Source organism: Pavona decussata, unplaced genomic scaffold (genome assembly GCF_977016875.1).
Source record: "Pavona decussata unplaced genomic scaffold, jaPavDecu1.1 SCAFFOLD_96, whole genome shotgun sequence".
NCBI lineage: Eukaryota > Metazoa > Cnidaria > Anthozoa > Scleractinia > Agariciidae > Pavona > Pavona decussata.
The window spans coordinates 377,671-401,329 of NW_028145513.1; the positions used below are offsets into that span (position 1 = coordinate 377,671).

General features: G+C 38.9%; 1 protein-coding gene across 8 annotated transcripts; it reads right to left on the bottom strand.

Moving 5' to 3' along the window:
• Nucleotides 1-23,656, bottom strand: LOC146472782 (paladin-like). Of its 8 annotated transcripts, none has more exons than XM_085118984.1 (19): nt 23,626-23,656; nt 16,925-17,352; nt 14,098-14,265; nt 13,382-13,542; nt 12,210-12,434; nt 11,058-11,169; nt 10,387-10,491; nt 9,746-9,841; nt 9,229-9,369; nt 8,654-8,707; nt 8,494-8,556; nt 7,789-7,911; nt 6,761-6,817; nt 5,805-5,864; nt 4,787-4,936; nt 3,862-4,011; nt 2,572-2,652; nt 1,779-1,919; nt 1-1,509 (listed from the first exon to the last, which is right to left on the bottom strand). In XM_085118984.1, exons 1-19 carry the CDS (start codon nt 23,639-23,641, stop codon nt 1,216-1,218), a joined length of 2,625 nt encoding a protein of 874 aa, XP_084975110.1. In that variant the 5' UTR covers nt 23,642-23,656; the 3' UTR covers nt 1-1,215. The 8 variants fall into 8 exon arrangements, with proteins under 8 accessions (XP_084975110.1, XP_084975111.1, XP_084975107.1 ...); XM_085118985.1 differs by lacking the exon at nt 23,626-23,656 and adding an exon at nt 22,437-22,464; XM_085118981.1 differs by lacking the exon at nt 23,626-23,656 and adding an exon at nt 22,106-22,305 and having other exon boundaries at nt 11,058-11,166.
• Nucleotides 23,657-23,659: the final 3 nt, after the last annotated feature.

Sequence of the window (23,659 nt, forward strand, 5' to 3'; positions counted from 1 at the left end):
TGTGATAGTATGTAGTTTTTATTGTCTGTTCAATTGACATTGTCGCCTATAAAAAGAGCACTTAAATGAGATTTACAACCATTTCTAATTATATCTTATGCCATCAGCTGACCACTGAGGCAACTGAAGTATATTTTGACAGTAATTTACACATAGAAAAAATAATGAATTAATAATCCGATCCCAGGACAAGAGCTCCCGCAGAGGGGGTAGTAATGGTACTCCCCAAGTATGAAACAAAGACAGCTGGTAATATTCATACTAAGTGAATCAGCCATATTTTCACATAGGATCACTGTAATGACCTTTTATATCAAAGGAACAAGTTTGCCCGGCGTCAAAGGGGGACGGGGGGGGGCAGGGGGCTTTTAAGCCTTTTGGTCTAAGGCTGTGAAAATAGAATACGTTTTTGTAGATTTCTGTTCCATTTTGGCTTGTAGTTTTGGTCTTAACAATCCTCCCTTCGGCGGTCATGCTAATTAAGGACCAACTTCAGATGTCCCTTGACCAATGGAGGCAGGCAGAGTAGGTGGAAGAGAAGAGATTTGCACAAATAACATAGTTGGTACTGAGCTCACAGATTTACATAAAAGAAGCGACAATTTCAGCTATATCAGATACCCCTTCCATTCTCCTTCTCGATGCAGAGACTTTCTTCTGTCACATTATCAAAAACGATATTAGTATTTTTAAATACTTAGTAAAGAATGATTTAATTTTGATTAATTTCTAATCCTTTAAGTGACTTCATATCTTTGTTTCGTATCCAGATATTCTGTAAATTTTAACCAAACAATATTGTATATTACTGTTGTAATAAATTATGATAAATAATTAATTAATGTCACACATAATATAATTTTTATGTATCAATTCGGGCCACAGTTGCTGCGACACTACTTTTTTTTTTCCCAGCTTTTCCAACTTTTCAGAAAAAGACGCAATAGACCATGACTGTTTTGTTTATTTAGAGCACCCGCGTTGTCCAAACAAGTCGGAAAAATGTGTTTTTCTTCTGTTTGTTTCCTTTGGTTTTCTTCTGATAATTTGCATATTATCCTGTGTTTGAGTGTACTAAAAAGATACTTCTTGCGTATCTAATTGTAACTTTAGGTTACTAGCTGGGAGCGATGAAAGGTGGCTGTCTTCGCGGGCTTGGTCAATTGTCGAACGGGCTAAGTATCAACTGCCTCGCCTCTTTTCCGCCAAAAACTCTCAAGTTGACGGCTTTCCCTTGTAACTTTCCCGCCACCTCCAGCGCAGTGCACGCAAACGTTCCTCTGTCTTTTCAAAATCATGGAAGCCAAAATTGTCGAGAATTTCATAAACGCCTGCAGCCGTTGCAACTTCCGTCATCCACTGGCTAAAAGATCGCTGCCATTTTGTCCTCCTCTCCATGTGAAGGTAGGTGTTAAATAGAATGAGGTAGAAGTATCTCTCCAAGTAGTACAGGCTTTTCTTCCGAAGCTCCAGACGTTCCTCTTTGGAAGTGCAGGAATTACTTCGATACTGTGAAAAGAAAACATAATCCTCATGATCAAGCCGGAGTCAAACTTTACCTAGTTTTTACTGGACGCCAAGAAACATTCGGTGTTACCACGGAAACAAAAGCAAACATCCTTTAAAAGGGGACATTTTTCCTAATCCGCACTGCGGCAGAATGTGAATGTTTTTAAACTTTAAACTTTATCTTTAATCAGGATAATTGCCAAATAGCAAGCTAATGCCAGCAATGGGCGGTCATGCAGTGTTGATAAGTAATTCTAAAGCTCACTCACCAAGTTAAAAGTAGAGAAGATCACTTCTCTAGAGTGATAATGCATAGGTGTCATAGTCTCTGATATTCTGTCAAGTACATGATCAACTTCACGCTTCCTTTGAGGGCCGTTGGGCAAAACTCTCTTGAGGTGACGAATAACCTGCAGAAAATGTGGCATAATAACACTATAACATAATCCCCATGCAGTGAACAACTGAGGCTATACTAAAACACCATTTAACCTAAGAATTGAGAACAGACACGTTCTGAATGACGGAAGTAAAACGATAGTAGGCTGATTTAGTAACAGAACGGGAACGTTAGTTGACAACGGCGCGTACATCAAGAATGCCCAAAACTGAGTCGAAATAGACTCGCGTAGAGACTATTCCGCGCGCTCTCGCGTCCTCAAATGACGTTCCCGTTCTATTGCTAAATCAGCCTAGTAACACAAACAAGACAACTTGTAATGACTACAAGTCGGACACAAAGTTTAGTTTAAGAATAAAGTGGGTAGCAGAGTTTGCTTTCTACAGATATTTCGTCCGAAATCCCAGAACAAAATGCTGAAGACACTTCTGATAGCGAGGCGAACTTGAAAAAGATTGTGAAAGAAATAATGATATAATACATGTATGATGTATTATATAATGATATAATACGATATAAGAATGTCTTTGGTTGATTGAACAGCATCCGTCGGCCTGTATGTGGGAGAATCATGGGTACGACACCCGTTGGAGACTCACATGTGTTTCTTAACTGTTTTCAGACCGAATAAAGTTTACTTATATTAAAAATTCAATACTTACAGAGAACTCGCCCAGCGTATACTTTGCATTTGGAACACAAGCAGGATCCTGTTCATCAACTTTTGTACCAACAGGAAAACCCTGAAAGCAAAGCAACTAATGTTAGCATGAAGTCAACCTCAACTTTCATGAATGTGACGAAGGAATAACTTGATCAAAGTGAGAAGTGATCATCGCAGTGAATTTTTTGAATTTTTTGAATTGTTTCATATACTTTACATCGAATAACTTGATCATTGTAATATTCAAGCTCAGCTTCTATCGTTTACATTCAAGCTTATTCGGGCTTCACCAGCATCAGGGAGACTGATAGACACTATTTATAATTATTAAAAACTGGATCATTGTATAATGCAATTTCAGGGTTTTGATTGGCCTAGCGGCCATGGTATATGAGCCATTATGCCATGCCCGGGAAGTAGTGACCACAAATTGTTTTCTGGTTGCTCTTGAAAAGGAAATCAGCAAGGCCCACCAATATTACTTGATTATTTTTAATAAAACAATTATTCCACTCGCGCTTGTTGGATATGAGATGATTATAGCCAACTCGGCGCTACGCGCCTCGTTGGCTATCTATCATCTCATATCCAACGCGCGCTCGTGGAATAATTGTTAATTATACACGATAATTATAAATCGGCATTGCTGGTAAGGTCGTGTATGCTAAAAATATGCACAAACATTTTACTAAGATGAGACTGCCTACTGTTATGCTAAATGAAATTTTAAGAAAAAAACTCAAAACTGTTCCACGATACAGCTCTTCGGTATCTTGTGGAATTCCCTATAATGTTCATTTCCGAACTGAAATCTGTGACTTAAGGTGTTGGATTGACTATAGGAAGAACAATGTCGACGTTTTTCTCCTTTCTCGACGTGATTTGCCCTGGACAAATAAATTGCTAAATTCAGCAACAGTTTGGGGGAGTAGTGGTAAGAACACTCGCCTCCCACCAATGTGGCCTGGGTTCGATTTCCGGACTCGGCGTCATATGTAGGTTGAGTTTGTTGTTGGTGCTCGTCCTTGCTCCGAGGGTTTTACTCCAGGTTCTCCTGTTTTCCGCCCTCCACAAAAACCAACATTTCCAAATTTCGATTCGACCAGGTAAACAGTGGAGGAAGAGTCATTCTGTAGGTAGATGTGCCAATGATTTTCCCATTATATTTTTTTTTTATTATTATGTTATTTTATAGAGGAGGTGTAACAAAAAGGGAACGCGCTTTTCACTGGTAATGGAACCTTAAAAGAGTTGTTGCCTTGCATGAGTGACTGTAACACGCATTTACCTTCTTGTTGCAATAAATAAGTGCCGCAATTGCCATGCCTGTAGTCGTTCGACACTTGCCCAACTCACAACTAAACACGATGGCTGGTCCGTCTTCATCTGTGTATATCTCGTGCAGGTTGTTAAGAATCGATAATATGTGATCGAAATCCTGCAAGTCAAACATCGCAGAATAAAGTGAACAATTTTACACTGATACATGATATATAAGAAGTCTAAGAACAGCGTATGAAAGCAATAACTATAAACAGAGAACTCAGTACACTTCCTTGAGTAAGGAGTAGTCTCTTATCTCAGTCCCAGGGATAGTAGAACGAACGAAACACGCGAGCGAGTGCTAACAGGGGTCGCCTCGCGAGAAGCAATGTTTGCGCGTTTCATTCGCTCCAGCCACTACTCGTAGTCTATGCAACTCACTCTTAGCCACTCTCAGACGCGCCTTACCGTGGCCACTCAATAAACTTACAGGATACGCGAATTTGATTAACGGCTACACCTCCTTGCAAAGTCCAACAGGCAAGTGATGCAACAACGAATTATTGAAAACGTGTCCTTTTGTATTTTATGGCTAACTTGTAAAAAAAGTTTGTTGGGTGGCCACGGTAAGGTGAGCCGCACTGTAACAGTGCTTTGCTATATGAAGGCCAAGGGTGATAACAAAATCTGTTTTTAGGAATGAGAAATGATGTTGAAGTTTCCAGGGCGTATACTAAACCGAAATAAAACTATATCAAATCGGTTGGTTGTTGTTAACCAATCTCAAGCAGCTGGAGCTCAGCTTAGCCGGGCAGCAAAATCGTGAGGATGAAAAATACCGCTTGCAAACTCGCCTCCTACTCGTGTTTTGCAGTTCAACCACTCTTGAACGTAACTCCGCTTTTGCACCAACAATGACAATAATTACTTTATGATGAATATTGTTGTACCTTTTCCTCTGGGGCTCTTTCTTCTGGTATAGGCAGCCTGAAGTACATTGTCTGTGGATTTTTCGCCATGCAAAGCTCCGCTGATTCTCGTAGTGTCACGATACTGTTAAACTCGCGCTCTTCTGGGGCGCAGTTAACATCCGTATACACCTAAAGGCACAAAGCATGAAATTTTGTAATGCCTCGTGTTCTAAAACACTCATTTAGGTCAACAAATTGTCAACAGAGTTAATAGGGTAATGTGACCACCGTGAAGAGAAGCGAGAGCTGACGTTTCTAGCGTTAGCCCATGGTCAGAACGAATCCATTCGTTGGCTAGTTACGTGGTCGGTCGGTTGGTTGGTTGGTTGTTTGGCTGGCTGGTTGGCTGGCTGGCTGTCTGGCCGGCAAGATAGCAAACCAGTTAGCTAGGTAGTTTACAGATGGTCGGTCAGTTAGTTGGTTGGTTGGTTGGTTGGCTGGCTGGCTGGCTGGCCGGCTAGATAGCAAGCCAGTTAGCTATAGATAGCTTACAGTTGGTCGGTCAGTTAGTTGGTTGTCTGGCTGGCTGGCTAATTGGCTGGCTAGATAGCAAGCCAGCTAGCTAGGTAGTTTACAATTGGTCGGTCAGTTAGTTGGTTGGTTGTTTGGCTGGCTAGCTGGCTGACTGGCCGGCTAGATAGCAAGCCAGCTAGCTAGGTAGTTTACAGTTGGTCGGTCAGTTAGTTGGTTGGTTGGTTGTTTGGCTGGCTAGCTGGCTGACTGGCCGGCTAAATAGCGAGCCAGCTAGCTAGGTAGTTTACAGTTGGTCGGTCAGTTAGTTGGTTGGTTGGTTGTTTGGCTGGCTGGCCGGCTAGATAGCAAACCAGCTAGCTAAGTAGTTTACAGTTAGTCGGTCGGTTAGTTGGTTAGTTGGTTGTTTGGCTGGCTGGCTGGTCGGCTAGATAGCAAGCCACCTAGCTAGGTAATTTACAGTTGGTCGGTCGGTTAGTTGGTTCTCTGGTCAGTTAAAACGAGAGAAACTTACAAATGGACTTACCATGGTGGGTCGCTTCTTTCCTTTCTTTAACAATTCTGATTTCAATTCACTCTCCTTGTGCTAATATTTTCGAAAGCAAAACGTAAAATAATGTAAATAAGATTGGTCAAATTAATTAATTAAGTAAGTAAGTAATGTAAACACATGAATAGAACCGATATCTTTACTGGATAAGTAAAACAACTTTTTTTACTAATAACTTACCAAGGCTCAGTGTTATTCTTTGGGATATTTTAAAAGAATCTCAAAACTATTGGACCGAGCTCCATGTATATTTACTATTTTTTGCCTTTGTTAGAGTAATTTTTAATTGAGTGTCGAAAGAAATTAATTTTGTGTTTGCTTTGGTTTTGCTTTAATTCGCTCTGTGATTGGTCGGCAAAACTCGCGCCATAATTTCAACCAATGAGAACGAAAACCAAAACCAATTGTGCCTTAGCCGCACGCGTTTCCCGCGCTTGGCGTCTGGCCTCAGATGCTAAAGCAAAACTACTAAATTTTACTGCGAAACTAAAAGCAACGAGTGGCAAATGTGGGATAAACATGGTCACCAGGCTTTAAACCAGAAATTGAAAGTTGGGTGTCCAAGGAGCATGTTTCTTGTCATTTTTTTAAAAGATTAGGTGAATTTTGAGTGTATTTTCCCCAAAAGTGGGCGTCCATAGGACACCTGGACGCCCTTATGGCTCAAACATTGATGGTCACGTGGTCATTACTGCCGTTTGCCGTTTGCCGTTTGCCTTGATCGCAGGGTAATAATTATCCAGGATGTGTGTCACATATGAAACTATTAAATCATCTATGACAGGTGCATAAATGTTTCTTTCTAGTCAAGTGAATGTTCATGGGTGATCTATAGTGCACAGGAAATTTAACAATAAATAATTGCCCACGTTTTCAATTTCGCATGGCTAACATTTCTTTCAAAGGAAGAAAACCGTGTCAGAATATTTCACCTCTACTCCAGCAGCGTCCAATCCTCTGAAAGGCATATGCTCTGTCATGTTCGCAAGCTGAAATTAAAAGTACAACACCTTACGTCCAAAAATGATCCTTCAAACTCGCGTAACCAAGCGCCGAGATAAAAGTAGACGTACGAAAGGCGACTTTCTTAACGCCGGTACCTGCTAAAAAAGAAGTACTTCTGCACAGTTTATGACGATCTTAGCAAGGGCTTTTGGAATCCAAACTGAAAATTGTGAGTGGCCATTTATTTTTCAGAGATAATTAAGCAATAACAATTTTTTTTCCAAATTGAAGCTTAACTATCTCTAAAAAATGGCTGGCTACCTCAATTTTCTTTTTGGATTCCAATTACCCCTGGCTAAGATCTGCATTTCCAGCGTGGTCACAAACCGCGCATAAATACCTCTGTATTAGTAAGCATCGTCCTTAAGAAACCCGCGTTTTCGTTTCTCCACTTATGTCCAGAAATGCACCTAACCCTGATTTGGGTACTTTATATAGGACAGACCTTTTTGTCGTTTTCATATGACTTCATGTAGTCTATTCCGAGGCACGCAGAACGTATGCGCAGTAACAAAAGCTGGCACCGTCGTTAACTACGTCTGAATGACGCACATAGCAGACGTCTTTTGACGCCTCAACCGCGTTTAAGCTGTCTAGTTTAAAAACGAGACGTACTTATCTAGGTTATACTTAGCAGTAAATATTCAGCGAATATGGGGTTTAGTGAACAACGTATTGGACTTCTGAGCTTCGAAAAATTTGAAGAGCTCCACCCCATTCAGATCTATCAGTCAGTATACTGAGTTTCACAGGCTGATTCGTGTCTATATTAAACAGCTAGATGAACACCTGGAGAGAATGTCTGGGTCCCTTCTTTTATCCGCCTCAGGACCGTAACCAGTTGCTATACAATCGGTGTTTGGATAGACGCTCATCGGATATTCTCCTGCCCAGCAAGGTTGGTTTATATAGTCTAATGACCGTCCATATGTACTAAACCTTACATCGTACTCACCTCTCTGGGACTAAACGTACTTCCATCGCAGTCGACTACTAGATCTTCCCTCAAGTTGAAAAGAACAACTTTGGGATGGACGCATTTTGGACCGAAAAGATAGCTTGCAACATGATTCAGGCCCTATGAGAAGACAAATAGCATTCACTGTCAATAATACGGTAGTCAGGGATATAATTAAAATTAGTAGCGAAAAATTGTTGGATGTTTGGAAACTCAGAAAAACACTGACTGAAATATAGGTTATACATTACTAAACACAACCCGATTGGTTGCGCAAGTCTACAATTACACAAGAGTTTAAACGGGCACTGTCACGGAGATTTGGCTGTATTTTGGTCAAAGCGGCTCAACTATTTGAGAAAGAACCTCTTCTCTGACATAAAATTGCTCTTATAGCACAGGGGAAGAAAAAATGAAAGCATTTCTCTGAGGAGGGGCAAACTATAATCAGTGTGTAGCAATTTCCTCAAAATACACAAGAAGGACTTGAAAATTTGGCTAATTTTATCAAGTTGCAATCCCGCATTTCCATCCAAGCCATTCTCAGCCAAAGATGAATGATACTAGTTTGTGGTCGACACTAGGTTATGCTAATCTATAATATACCTTGAATAGGAAACAATCATTTTGCTGAATACTGCAGTATCTTAGCTTATCCTGAGTTCATTATATACTTGATTTCTCATTACCAAGGGTCTGTACCTGTCTTGATGGCTGACACATGCCATACACTGGCAGTCCGTGAACCTTGCGAAAATTTGAAACCTAAAAACAAAGGATAAAAAGAATGAAGTCTGTCACATCAGTGGGTGTGGATCGCGACGTTTATCGCGACGAGATAAGGAGTTATTAGTTGGAGTACCTCAACATCTCTCTGAGTGCTTAGGACATCAAGACTAACTTGCTCATCTGCAACCTGAATAAAAAAACGGGCGGAAAAAGTTAAAACGAGGACTTTCCAGGACTTTTAAAACAACAAACGAACTGTTACTCTTTTTCTTGAGAAATCAGTGCGCAACGAGTGGCCGTCTCACGTATTATTGTTTTCTAAGAGAGAAAAAATAATTTCTATATGGACTATATGAGGACATGACCACTAATCGCACTGCTGCTACAGAATTTCTTTGAATTTAGTAATACAATGCATGCTTAAAAATACGATCAGGTTAATGAATTAGTGTTCCATTCAACTTAATCTCAGACGCGAACAGTCTTTTCTTTTTGTTCAAATACAGTGGACCAAGCGGGATACAAGATTGACTGTAAGTACCGGGGCGGGAGCGATCGAAGCGACCGCCTGATAGGCTGCGAGCCTAACCACGGTACAGACAATCGGACTGAGTATCCTCCATAGATGCTCAGTGAGTTGTTAAAGAAATTTACTAAGCAATGTCAGTAATGGCGCATGAGAGGAAAACAGCAGTAACTGAAAATTACCAGGCAGGTTGGATTTTGATATTTCGACATGAATTCTGACGTCACTCCCCTTTCCATGACGTCAATGTGACTCAGCATTCTGTAGAGCCAAGGCCTATGCTGCATCCACTTACGAAACGTTTGTGAAAACATGAGAGGGAACTGGGGAAAGAGAGAAAATGCAAGGCATTTACAGAAAATAACCACATGACTAATCAAAGTGAATGTACTGCTATCAATTACTCCTAATTGAGGATTTACGGCGTTGTCCAAGTGACCTTCGTTAGTAAAAGTAAAAAGCGCATCACACTTAGATCATGTACGTGCAAAATGAATTTTAATAGAGGCTGGTAGACGACCTGACAATTTCACTGCATGTAAACTAAACGGGTCGAAGAGCAATTAATGATCTAGAAGCTCTATCAAGAAGAACGGACGGAACCGAGAAACACACCCAAGAAACGATTCCAAAGAAAGGTCTTTTAAATTGGTTAGTTTAGGTATAATAAAACCGTGTGTATTGTGATTCTGTTCTTACCTGTTCGTGTAAGTATGCATTGAATAGGATGAGAAAAAAGTATCGTTCCAAGGCACTCAGTCCTCTTCTCAGCCAATATTCACAGGCGCTTTGTCCCTAAAAAGAACAAAAAGACCATCCATTTAAAGCTGTGTAACAAAAGCGAAATTAAGCAATATTGCTTCACTGCGACTCTTATCATTGATTTTTAGAGGAGCTATGTTGTTGAGATTTTTGCGTTTTGCGATGAAAATGAAACTATTAAACACCTTTTCTTATTCACAAAATGTTCCTAGAACACTAAGAGTGAGATATGAAGTGATTTTCTCAAAGGGACAACAAATCACGAAACGATTTTGTCAATAATTAACCAAGATACGGTGGAAGAACTTGAAAACTGGTCCATTTCTTGAAGATGCAATCCGTTTCTGTCGTCATCACCGTACCCAAAGACACCTATAACTAGTTTAAGTGCACGGTATAGTAACTTTTAACAAGAAAACTAAAATAACTTTTAACAAGATTTGGCAATTGTTTTCAGGTCACGTCGATGTAATTTTCAGTTTTGGTTTTTCAAAGTTTTGCTAAAAGTAGCTGACAGTACATAATAAACCGTATAAATTTAAGTCTGACAGGTTTTATTCCCTTGCTGTTACACTTACCTCAATCTTGTAGTCATCCTTGATCTCTTCTAGTTTATTTTTGCACTCGTAACTGACTGACCTCAAGTTCATGACGTCAGAGCAAATGTCAATCACAGAATCCACCTAAGAAATGCAAGAAAAGGGCGTAAAGAATAGCTCATAAAGGCAGAGTCTTTACGATCTTAGAGACCCAAGCTGCAAGAGTTTAATCCAACTTCTTCTTGAAATCGAACCGACTAGATTAAATACTACTCCCCCCTCCAGCCCTCGGATGGGATGTTTAGTCTTTTATCACTTAGCATTTCGTTTGGTTTAGCTAACAGGTAATTAGTGTATAACTATTTCTTTTTTTTTGTATTTTGCTTGGTAAAATAAACCTGATTGATGGACTGACTGACCGATTATTGATTGATGGACTGACTGACCGATGATTGATTGATTGATTGATTGATTGATTGATTGATTGATTGATTGATTGATTGATTGATTGATTGATTGATTGATTGATTGATTGATTGATTGATTGATTGATTGATTCATTGATTTCATTGGGTGGTTGGTTGGTTGGTGGGCAGGGTGGTTGTTTGAGTGGTCGTTTGAATAGGTAGATACCTGACTCAATAAAAAAATTCCGATACGTTAATTTAGCCATCATCCCTCGCCCTTAACATATTGAACTTAAGACGTACCTCATGTTTAATTCGTTTTCCATTGGGTAGATTTTTTACGAGCTGCTGAATAATTCTAAATTCCCCTTTCTCCAAGTTCGGGTTGTTTTCATTGACAGGCAGTGGAATGCTGCTAGAGAAAAAACAAGAACAGTGATAAAACAAACTACCGACTAAACTGAAGGAGGAATGAAAACTGACTCATTTATGCAAACTGATGCTGTTTTATTCCCGTAGTAGCGCAATAGACACTTTTCCAAAATGGCAGCAGCAGATTTGAATGAGTCAAAACTGAACTGAATGAAAAACTGATACCAACACTGGAAAGAGCACCTTTACTTTAGTAACCTTGCAAAGTTTAAGCATATTAGGTGTTATATCAGCTTAGGAAATGTAAGATGCAATTTGACAAATTTACAGACGTTTGTATGACTGGGGGTATACGTCATACCCCCAGTCGTACAAACGTCTGTAAATTTTTTCATTTTTCAACTTACATTTTCTCAGCTGATATTACACCTGATATGCTGAAACTTTGCAGGGTTACTAAAGTAAAAGTGCTCTTTTTAGTGCTGGTATACGTTTTCAATTTTAACTTATTTGAATTTTCGGCCGCTTTTTGGAGAAGGGTCTATTACAAGAGATGTTCAATGTTAGGCAACATATGTGCATAAGCAACGTTCTCATTAGCATGGCATAAGTGCAAGAAAAACGAGAGTGTTAGTGTCCATTATCTTGTGTTTATGGAAACCAGCCTTACAGCTCAGTCTAAGCTTCAGTCTTATCTCAGTCCTAGTTCCTTTTGTCTGTTGCATGTTATCTATTAAACGAACCGCCTTTAAAGAAACATCAACCTCGACCATTCTGGTGGAACCTTTTAAACTCGCTTTGAGATCGGATTTTGGTAAACCCTACGTAGATGTCGTTTGTTAATAATTATTAAAGTCACAGGGATAGCTAAGTGGCGGCTTGTTTTATTTTAAGAGGGAGGGGAAGACGGTTGGGCAAATTACCAAAAAAACATGCGCACGTTTGAAGGAGAAATCAGTAGTGCAAAGCTTAACAAAACAGAGAAATACCATGCAACCCACTGAAAAAATCATAAACCAAGCTTTTGGCTACTATAAGAATTCGGGAAAAAAATATAAATTAATACAATGGTGCATTCCTTACTGTGATTCTGAAGGGAAGCCAGTCCTATGTGACATGATTAAGCAGCCAATCACCATGCCTGTAGTGGTACGGCCCTGACCCACGTGACAGTTAAACACCATGGCGGGCAGCGGGGCAGAGGAGTTGCTGTCGAACAGTTGAGGTATATCTTTAATAGCGCTGATGAATTGGTCAAAGTCCTGTTCCTCGGGAGCGTTTGTAGCGGTAATAGGAATCCGTGAATACCTACAAATAAAGCATCGTCCTGTTGTCAGAATTATACGCATGAAAACTTTTGATTCGTGCAACATGTGTTCTTACAACAAAACATTTCGAGACGAATGACGCAAGAATATGGCGTGGAGTAAAATGGCCTGCAAATGACATTCTTCGCAATTTTTGCGCAACCAAAATCTTCCGATAAGTAGTAATAAATTGTACTTTTCACAAAAATCGCGGAAAGTCAAAACTGAAATATGCGAGATTGGTATGTTGCAGGTATATGTTACTAAGACCAACTGATGTTACAATTTTGCTTGGAACCAAATTTGCACGAAACGTTTCCTTGTGTGGCAACGCGTTTAAATGAAACCCTTTTCTTGGTCTCTTCAGCGATTTTCCCGTGATCGTCGTACCTGAAGATATTGCAGCAAACCATGATCAAAACACAACTCAAGGCCCGTTTAAAAGGTTTCAACATTTGCTTCAACATGCCGGCGTTCAACACAGTTGTTAAACCAAATGTCGGGGGGCGTTTAAACAGGTCGTTCAACATTCTTGTTGAAAGGGTAAAAAAATGTTGAAAGCTTGTTAAAAGTGTGTTGAATCAAATTTAAATTGGTTTGAACTTTCATTCAACATCGCTTCAACATTTCCTTTGTTCTTGAAAATGTTGAATGGCGTTGAAACCGTTTGAACACTCCGTTCATCCAACATTTGCACAACATCCGTTCAACTTTTGTTGAACGAATGTTAGTCAAATGTTGAAACCGTTTTAAAAGAGCCTTCACGAGCATTTCAGAACATGTAAGCAAACCGGCGTCTGGCGGTTTTGCTACGCTGGTCCTTCCGAACAGTGTAGATAAAAGGTGAATTTCAAGCCTAAGCGGCCCGGCTCGTTTGGTTCTTTTTTGCATTCTGAAACGCTGTCTTACACTGACTATGCCGGGATAAAACCTACATAATGACCTCACCTAAGAAAAGGAGTAAGGAATATCTGTCTGCTGTAGATCTCATCCAGCACGCACAAATCTTCCTCGTAAGCAACCTTATATGGGTGTGGCTCATCCTCAAATGTTTCCACGTTATTATAAAAATAAAATTTTCCACCCTCTTCAACGGAAAACCGGATTATCTGCAACAAAAAGTGAACAATATGATTTGCTGGGATCAGCTTGGATGTGCTGAGCTACCTAAATACATCGAAAGCTCACCCTCTGTTAAGTCAAAATGCAGAAGGAAAAACACGATACGTTACAGTACGATACCAGTAACTTTCACGCCCTAGAGAGTACATATTGCTCATTTACTGTAAAATTACAAATTATGTGTAATTGACTGTACGAATATGTATAATTTATGTTGTAATTGCGTTAGACGTAGAAATAACGCACTCCCATTAAATTACGTTTGGAGTCGAGATTGTATCGGGGCAATCAACGAATGATTGAATCAGAACTTGGGACGCGTATCTGGCATCCCCCGCAGAGTTTGCAGGGACGGATGACATTATCACCAACTTGGAAAAGGAGAGAGAGCCCGGGATCGAGATCATCGAACGTACCTCCTAATCTTTGATTATTACTAGTTCATTTAATGTGTGCTGAACGCCACTGCGATTCAACTTTTATATATCGCCAATATGGCTTTATATACCACGACAAGTCAACAACAAGAACAAAATATTCACCTCTTCTCTGATCTTGAGTTCATTCTCGGCGAGTTCCTCAGGTTTGACTCCATGGTTAGCAATGTTTCCCTTCAGACTGCTGGGGTCCCGGGGCGAGTAAGGTACGTAATCATGATTGAGTCCCACAAATATGACTGGCTCCTCTCGCAGGTTAAATGACACTATTTCCTAAGCAAAGATTGATTAACATGTTTAACTTATTTATTACTAAATGGCAATTATTGGAAGCACTTTACTAATCCACGGCTGACGAAAACAATTCTGTTTTCTTTGGTTTTATCGTTCACACTTCACTTCGGTCGTATTTTTTCACAAACACACGTTGACTAAAACATTATTGTACAGCTACAAAGAATGGCCTTTGTTAACACAGCGGTTTGCTTGTTTCTCTATTTGTTTGTTTGTTTTTTCGTTCGTTTTGTTTTTGTTCTTGTTGTTGCTGTTATTTATTTATTTATTTATTCATTCATTTATTTATTTATTTATTTATTTATTTATTTATTTATTTATTTGTTTGTTTGTTTGCTTTCTAACGAGCATGAGTATTGATCAGTATAACACGCTGGAAAAGCTACTGGTTGATACGGAGTGCTTTGTAAAAATTCGGTTGACTGCCCCAAAACTTAGTGGAATTTGTCCAGCGAACATGAGCAAACGAGCACCTTTCTAAATTCTGCGAACAATTCAGCAGTCATTTCGAGCATTTCAGTCATAACGGACCATTGAATGCTCATACAGCAGGTTTGTAACTATTACAATTGCTTTGTGTTCCGAAAATCATTGAAAAAAAGCTTTTTTACAAAAGAACTATGGACGATTTAGCAAAGGCAAGCCTATTATATACCTGATTTCCATGTTGCATTTGCACGTAAGTGAAAGTTTTTGAATGTTTGCAAAACTTTTCGCCGATGATGATTTAGTTCATGTTTCGCGCCTTGATTTAATTCTTACAAACCCAAAACATTTTGGGGGGAAATTAAAATAGAACAAGTTATATTAAGAGGAAATTACGAAAGGAAAATATCAAATATTATTTCAAACTACAGTCTTGTTTTTAATACTCCCGAATGAAAAATTTAATAACCTTTGTCTTCCGTGCGAAGGGAGGATGGCCGGAAGGTCGCTTTAAATTAAATTGCACAGTGCGCCAAAATATATAACTGCATGCAACTTCCAAAACTATGAATTGTAACAGGCTGAATATAACAGTTTCGAAAGAAATTGTTGTGCTGCGATGGGGATTGGAAACGCCGGAAAGTTAAGTTTTATCTTTGATAAGGTAATCACTTGTTGACAGTTGGCCACCGTGAGGAGATTTGAATGCTGACGTTTGGAGCGTTAGCCCTTCGTCAGAGCGAGTTCGTTCTGACAAAGGGCTAACACTCGAAACGTTAGCACTCGAATCTCTTTACGGTGGCTAATTTAATTACCTTATCAACTCTGCTACGTTGACAACTAAAATCAAACATAGATATAACGGACTTGACACTCCACTAAACGGTTCTGGCATACTATAGATACCCAACCGATGCCAATTGGGGCTGAGAAGTCTTTTTTTGGACGAATTTTCATTTTCCTCGATAAAATTCATGATCATATTACCACACCATCGGGAATTCAATAAGAGAGAAAGCAAGGCAACTTCATTCAAACCGAACCAAATTAAAACTGCGAACAGTCTCTTTCCTCTCCTAATTTCTGTAGCGTGCGATGGATCCAGTCTGAGTAGCATACTTAATTTTAACGTCCTTTTGCTCTCGTGATCTGAGGAAAAAACCGTGAAAAGTCACTTTTTATTGAAGACTAACTTCACCGAATACGACAATTGTTTTTTTCTTTTTACGGCTTACCTGCAATGATTGAAGAAGGGCTTTAGAAAAAGATGAATAATTTAGTTATTTAGTATATTTCAATAGAATAGCGAAATACGGATTTTAAAATTTACCTAAGGGCTTAGCGTTGCCACGACAACCTCAGATAATATTGTGTTCCCGCCAAACAAAATGTTGCAAGTAAACTAAAATAGCTATTCGTAACCAGATTTGTTCAAGCAAAATACGAAAACACATGAATCTGCTTGAGGAATACGCTCTGTACTGTGCTTATTTTATTTTTCGCAGAGGCAGAACTTTTCGCACTTAAATGTAAAAGTAAAGAAACATACCGCGAACCGCAATCAGTCCTCTCTGATCTATATGGAATGAACTGATACTTTTTTCCGTCCACCCACGATTTAAATTGTTCCCGTAACAACGATAAAAAACAGTGCAAAGCAAATATAATGTAGACGAAGCACAAGAAGTTGGGTCGACGTTTTGATTTAATATTTTAAAATACAAAAAGAAAATATCACAACCCGCTGAGAATCTGTTTTGTGTTTTATTATATTTGCTTTCTTCTAGTCGACCTCCTTCCTGTAAAAACATAATTGCAACTTCTTAATACAGAGAGTGATTGTTCAGTACTTGGAACTAAAGTAAATTCGCCTTTTCGAAAATCATAACGTGACCAAATATTTTATCTTTGAAAACGGAAACCGATATGATGTCATCTCACTTGGCCTGCGGGTTGCAAAACGCAATTTCGTCATGCAAATTTTCGATTAGATGAAAAACGGCTTTATAAGGGAACATGGGGTTAAATGCGTTTAATTGTCGTTAGATCAAAAATCAAACAGTGAATCTTGAGCAAACGGCCCTTTTTGAAAAGCACCGAAACTACTACAAAACATGACAGTAACGTCGAAGCTCATTTACTTGATTTGTCAGGATGTGTGCTGATCTACGGATACTACATTTATTAAAAGCATTCATTGATAGCTGCTTACCTTATGTCCATTTTCAACCAACGTTTGTATAACATGAGCTAAACCGTCTCTCGACGGTTGGCCCATTCCATAAACGGGATAGGTACCTCGACTTTTGCGAAAATTTGGCGCTCCATGAGTGTCCAACGTCTTAAGCTTGTCGATTCCATGAAAGTGATCCTTTATCAGAAAATACTTGTCTTGAATAAGTCCATGGACGGGAAATCCCTCTTTTATGCAGCCTCGCTTTCGAATAAGCGGTGTGTGTGTAGGCTCATAACTTAAAGTGATGAAACCGTTGGACGGTTTCTTCGAAACAGTTGAGGTTTTCCTCGACGATCTGCTCTCCGGCTCGATCGGTGTAGAGCCTTCTTTGACGTTTGGACACGATCCTGCCTGAGATCCACCGCTGCTAGCGCCAGTGCCCATTTCCCAACATCGGAAAAGACCTTGAATAGCGAAAAACAAAAATTATTCTCGTTAACTGAAAATTATACTTCTGCTTTCATGTCAACAAGCGAGCGACATACTAAACTCCAATGAACAATTATGTCGTCCGTTGGAAAGAATGATGCTCTTTTCTTAGGCGCGAGTATGACAGCTGTTGTTGAAATCTGACCAATCGTGGATGTGTTGCGTTAAAAGGAAGCCAATAGCACGCGCAGGTGGTTCGATTAGGGTAAACACAGCAACAACGACTGATATCTATGACTCTGATGTAAGATCGAAAGTAAACTTAAAATTTATAGCTTTGAAGTCGTTTAATATCGGAAACTCGAGTAGACCTGTTCGTCTCCCAGCTACGAGTCAGTCCATAAAAACAATGTTTAATAAACCCACGGTGACATGTCGCTTTTTATTTCACTACAAATTATTTCACTATAAAAAACACCCTTCCACGGTTTTTTAAACTTTTGACATGGACCAGTGAGCGAAAATCCATCGACACTGCTGAAAAGAACGCCTTTAAATCAATAAAGATGCAAAGTTTGAGAGTGGGATGATGTTGAAAACTAACGAGGATGTGCATCCGCAAAGTCGAGAGGTTTTACAGACGTTTGTATGGTGGGGGGCAATTTTGTGCCCTCCATGCACCATACAAACGTCTGTAAAATTTCACGACTTTGTGGAGCTATATCTTCGCTCACTTCTGACATAGCGAATTTCCTAATTTGAAGGCGCTATTTTCAGTAGTGTCGATGGATATTCGCTAACTGGTCCTTATCAAAAGTTGCAAAAAAAAAAAACGTGGAAGAGTCTGTTTGTTTCTGCCAAACGACAACTCAGTGAAAACTGTTCACATTTTTAATCGTTCAACCTGGCTTCGAGCGCGAAATGTCTTTATCCTACAATAAGAATCAGATAACAACAGAACCGACAACGCTAGTCTTATGTAAACTCACAGTTCACTCATATTTTTTATATTAAATCAATATTTTACTTTGCATAAATTGAACATTAATTTTGTGTGCTGTAATTGTTGCTACCTTGAAGATAAAATGACCAGAATTACAAAAAGATGGGGAGAATAAAAAAATTAATGCGCTCTTTTCAATATAAATAAAGTTGACCATTATCTTTGCAAGCATGCAGAAATTTTAATTAATGAAGTCCTCTTGGGAAGTAATGAAAAATAGGCTTTTAACTGAACACTGGGCTCCAGTCGCCATGATAGCCTGGACGCTTGCACCTGTCACACAGGCCAACCACGCCAAAGCGGCATTGATCGGGATGAGATCAGGCTGTCTGGCCCGAGTTGGTGGGATTGGAGAGAATTCACGCAGTTTTTCTTACTAATCACTAACTAGGAAATGAATTCTTGCAATACTGAGTAAAACATTTAATTTTAAATTGTAAATTTGTATTCAATATTCCGGCTTCAATTACTACTGGAAAGCTTTTAGCGGGAAGGTTTATAGAGGGTGACAATTAATTACTTGCACTATTAATACTTAGCCGCTTGTCAAACTCTAATGAGGCTGCTTTTTTCAAAGCTCTCTTGGATTTGTTTTGTACCAACGTTTCTCCGGTATAAGTGCCCTTGAAGAAAAGTCGGCAAATTTTAACTTTCAGTAATTAATAGATGTTAGAAATATATGACAATTAAGATACCGAAAGGAGCAAAACGACTGAGTGGTACAAAGTGACTGTCATATTATAAAGTGGGGGAAAATATGCATGAAAAGACAACACAATCATATCCGCTTTGCCCTGGTTGGACACCAGTATTACCAATTGTGTATGTAGTTGCTGCATCGGTATTGTTCTTATTAGAAGAAATTCTTCATTTAAACAATCAACAATGTTCTCCATTTGAAACAAGCAGAACTTGTGAAAAGAAGATCGAAATCGACAACTTTGTTATCGTTTTCATTTTCTTGCAGAGGAAAGTAGAAATGAACAAGAAAAACTTTAAAAACGTGTTTGTGTTTACCAGTGATTAAACTGAGAAACCAATATTAAATGTGCATGGTGATGTTCTATTTTGGTTTTGCGCTTTTTATGGATCAATATAAAATAGCGTCATGTTATTGTGATTTTAGGCAGATAACATATAAAAACTGCACACAGTAGTCGAGCCTTCAATAAACTTCTACTGGCAAAAAACATGAAATGATGATGACCAGCAAAGCGACTTAATCCAAACTGCTTACCTTTTTTCTAAGTCTGACTTGCGAGTGAAACTGAACAACAAGAAGTGACTTACTGAAAAGTTCAAGTTAATCACGACTTAACCTCCACTTAAGAATCGAACGCTTCAGTCTCCTAGTATCCGATTGAAGACGCAAGCGTCTCCGGATTCTGTTTTCAATACTTATTCAATCTCGATCAACCATCGTTTGTCTAGGGCTGAATCGCTATTGTTTCCTTGTACCAAATAATATCTAAGTTGCCGCCATGCTACAATCATTTGTTTGTCATCAATGCAAACTTTGTCCCCACAGTAAAACAATATTCCTGCGCGGCTTGCAACTAGCGAGATTCCAAAAGCTGTCCATCAACACAAACCACCAATGAGAAAGACTTCTTTCAGACAAGAAGGAACTTCAAATGTCGCGTATCTCGGAATCGCTTTTGAGGCCAAATTATTTTTAATTTGCATTAGAAAAGAAGATGTCGTTTAGCTTAAAAGCAAATCAATTTAGCAAGATCGATATCACCGCGGTAACTGTAAATTAATGTTCCCCGGCGTGACCGTAAGATTCGGCTTTAAACAGACCACGAAACTTCCCGATCACAATTCCAGTTCGTCCACGTGGAATTAAGTAAAAAAAACGGCTATATACTGATTAAACAGTTATTGAAACCCTGAAAACGTTTTAGTTCTTTATCAATCTTATAATGCCAGATGTGTAAATAGGAAGAATGACCTTGTGACAAACTGAGAGGCTTAGAATGAGTTGCGACAAGAATCTTTCTATAAATCATTCGGCATCATATGCACGTCTCGTGGACCCCACGAGACATGATGCCGTTGAACGGGATCGTTGAAAAAGATAATCTTCTTGTTTCTTGCATAAAAAGACCTAATCTTCTCGCTTCTCGCGTATAATTTAACATTAATGAAAGCGGATGTTCAAAGAGGGTAAACTTATATTTCTGTCATTGGTCTTGGCGGAAAAATCGTCAAAATATTATAATATTAAAAATAAAATAACGATCTTCTTATTAAACCCCTACAGCGAATCGTCAGAAAAGTAGCGATCGGCCCAACTAGGATTAAAACGAGATCGATAAATATGGTTTCAGTAACCATGAATTTCATGTTCTTTTTACGTTTACAATATAAAAACATCGTAATGTCAGTTCATGAGCAACGCTTCACTAATTTAGGATAAATGTAAATGAATCGAACAAGAAGCGCTGAGTTATAATTTGCAAATTGCAAAATTCAGTTTCGTGCATCCCCCATACTGACCATACTAGTTTACACCTAGCAATGAAAACAAAAGATAAGTTTCGCCGATATTTCAAATTTTTGATCTGAAATGGAAACATAATGTACCTCGGACTGTACTTAGAAATTCGAGAACTAGTTACGTCGCTGTAATAGTCGTGCTTTACCTGAAATCTCCCGTAGAAGATGGCTCATTTTTCAATTCTACTTCAATCTCCATGAAATGAAGGCCGCAGCTGGTAATAACTTTCGATCGTCATGGATGGTGAAATTATAATAATTATCAGTACGGCTATTCGTTGAAGCGCGCCATTTACGCATAAGGCTTCAATTTAATTCAATGCAAACAACAACGACAGCACAACGTGAAACGCCCACGCTATTAAATATCGCGGGCACAACTTGTTAGAAATCGAAGATTTCCCAGGGTTCGATCGCAGCTGAACCACAGAATAGCCTACACTCCGCAGTGCAGGTCCGTTTATTTAGAGATGAAAGCAAAACAAGCCTTCAAAAAACCATATGTCAGTAATTCTGTTTTTATCTGACACATAATATTGACATCAAAAGACGAGACTGGCTCGTCTGTATTTCTTATAAAAAAAACATTTTTTTTATCACGTACGGATGAAGAAGAAAGAATTTCTCTCAGTTACTCGTTTTGGAATCTCTCTTTTTAAGTTTTAATTTTATCAGAACCCAGAGATTACAGGGAAAAAACTACATTTAAAGATGAAAATAAAAAATGATAAGAAAATTTTGTTTCTCGCCAAGATGAGTGTCGTTCGATCCAATATTATCCAGTTTTAGTCGTGTAAAGGTCAACGACCCGGTAGTAACTTGAAGAAATTACTAGGAAACTGCGACAAATTTAGACAAAAAATTACAAAATAACCGAGCAAATACTTCAATATGTTGCAAAGCAGTTCGACGTAACTAGTTAGTCCGTATCAAAGTACGAAGCACATTGAATACTAAAGCTGCAAGTGTCGTTGTATATTGCACTCAAACGTTTCTCTTCAATTATAATTGTAAAGTTCAAATGAAATGTAAAGAGAACATGGACGATCCAACGAAAGCTTATACTCAGAGAAATACTGATATACCAGTGATCCTTTTATCATTCTTATCGAAATTGTTTTAATTGATTTTGTTTTGTTTCGTTTCGTGGCAAACTGGACTGAATTGAATAAATGGCATCCAATATCTTTCCCCTGCAACGTCGCAATTAAGTAACTTTAATTATTGAAAAGACAGGAAAGAAACTTAAAGACGTCAGTTGCATTCATTAGAGAAAAAGTTACCTGAGAAATTTATCTGCTGCCCGAAAAATGTTTTCTCCTGCCAACGTGTACAGCTGAGCGGGAATATTCCCATGCAGTGATTCCCGATCAGTTTTAACAGCGAAACTGGTCCCACGGTCTGTACTGAGACGTTTATCATTAAATAATCGATATTTGGATATAATCAGTGGGTTTTTTTGTTTCCTTTGGTGTGTTATTGTTGACCACTGCAATCTGATGGCGAGCAGCACGTGTAATATCATTCCCCCGCAACGTGGCTTCAGTATCGAAAAAAGCAGAAAAAAAAACATGAACTTAAAAAAACGTTACTGGTATTTAATGAAAAAGTTACCTGAGAAATCCATTGACCCGAAGTTCAAAGTGTGATTTCCTGCCAGTGTAACAATGAAACTCTCACTACCTGTACCCAGTAAATATAAGTCAGAAACTGGCTTATCACAACTGTGTTTTTTCAGTCCGCGTTTTTGTTCATATATGTCAGAGCTCGGCCAGTCAGTGCACAGCCTACAATTCTATTAATAACCCATTCAGGTGATAGCGTCGATCATATATTTTTTGTCATAAATTAACGAGAGAAAATTTGAAAGTAACTGTTGTTTTTTGTTTTTAGTTTTCATATTAAATTTCAGATTGATATCGACTGCCTAGTATGAATTTCCCGTATGGTACCAAAAAGTATACGTAAATCGTTGTAAATTGATTTTTTTTAAAAGTTCCATCAGTCATTTTCGCTGCGACGGTCAATGGACAGAAAATGACTTGCTTGAAAACATTTTTTCCCGAAACTGCATGTTATTATTTTTTGGCGTCTGATGACTAAGAACCACTTGGGGGCGGTTGCCGCTGAAAGTGTAAATAACGTAATTAATCCTTTCATGTAAAACAGTTGCGTGACAGTGAAGTATAAGTTATCCATTTTGAACCATCTGGGAAATTAGAATCACAAGGTGGCTAAAAGCTTTCAACAAACTAGCGGTCTCATTAGACACTTTTACCTACAACAAAAAAATACTTTTAAAGCTTTGTAAAAAGATGAGCATTTTTCTTCCCTTGGCCCTTGGCTTCCATTACTGAATATTATTATTTGACACACTGGAAGTAAAGCACTGCCCAAATATGGTCATGGTGCACTGAATATTCGTCGTCCGTGTACAACAGACATCCTGCGATGTTCGTAATTTTGTGTGTCGGGGGGGGGGGGGGGTGGGGAATAGCAGAGCGCTTTAATCAAGTAACCCGGCGCCTTGGAAGATCGACTCCAGCTTTTCTACGATGAAACTGTGCCTTCTTATCAATGTGTTGAATGATAAAGCAATTATCCTAGGCAATCTTGCGGAATGTCCCTTGATTTTAGCCGACCAGGCTAGACAGGCAACAATTCCGCGCGATTTCGCAGGATAATTGTACTCAAAGCACTGACACCTCAAACCAATCTGCTCAGTTGGAAAGACTTGAGAAAAGGCTTTGAAAAAAAAAACACAGAAAATCAAGAAATTTTATACCCAAAGGACATTGCATACCACGTTTGTCTTGCATATCGTTCAGCCTCCTAGA

Coding starts and splice junctions, on each gene's coding strand:
- LOC146472782 (XM_085118980.1), bottom strand. CDS start 22,244: ATGATAAACGTCTCAGTACAGACCGTGGGACCAGTTTCGCTGTTAAAA. Junction 8,557..8,653: donor GCACTCAGAGAGATGTTGAG/GTACTCCAACTA, acceptor CTTTGTTTTTAG/GTTTCAAATTTTCGCAAGGT. Junction 7,912..8,493: donor TGTGTCAGCCATCAAGACAG/GTACAGACCCTT, acceptor GTCTTCTCATAG/GGCCTGAATCATGTTGCAAG.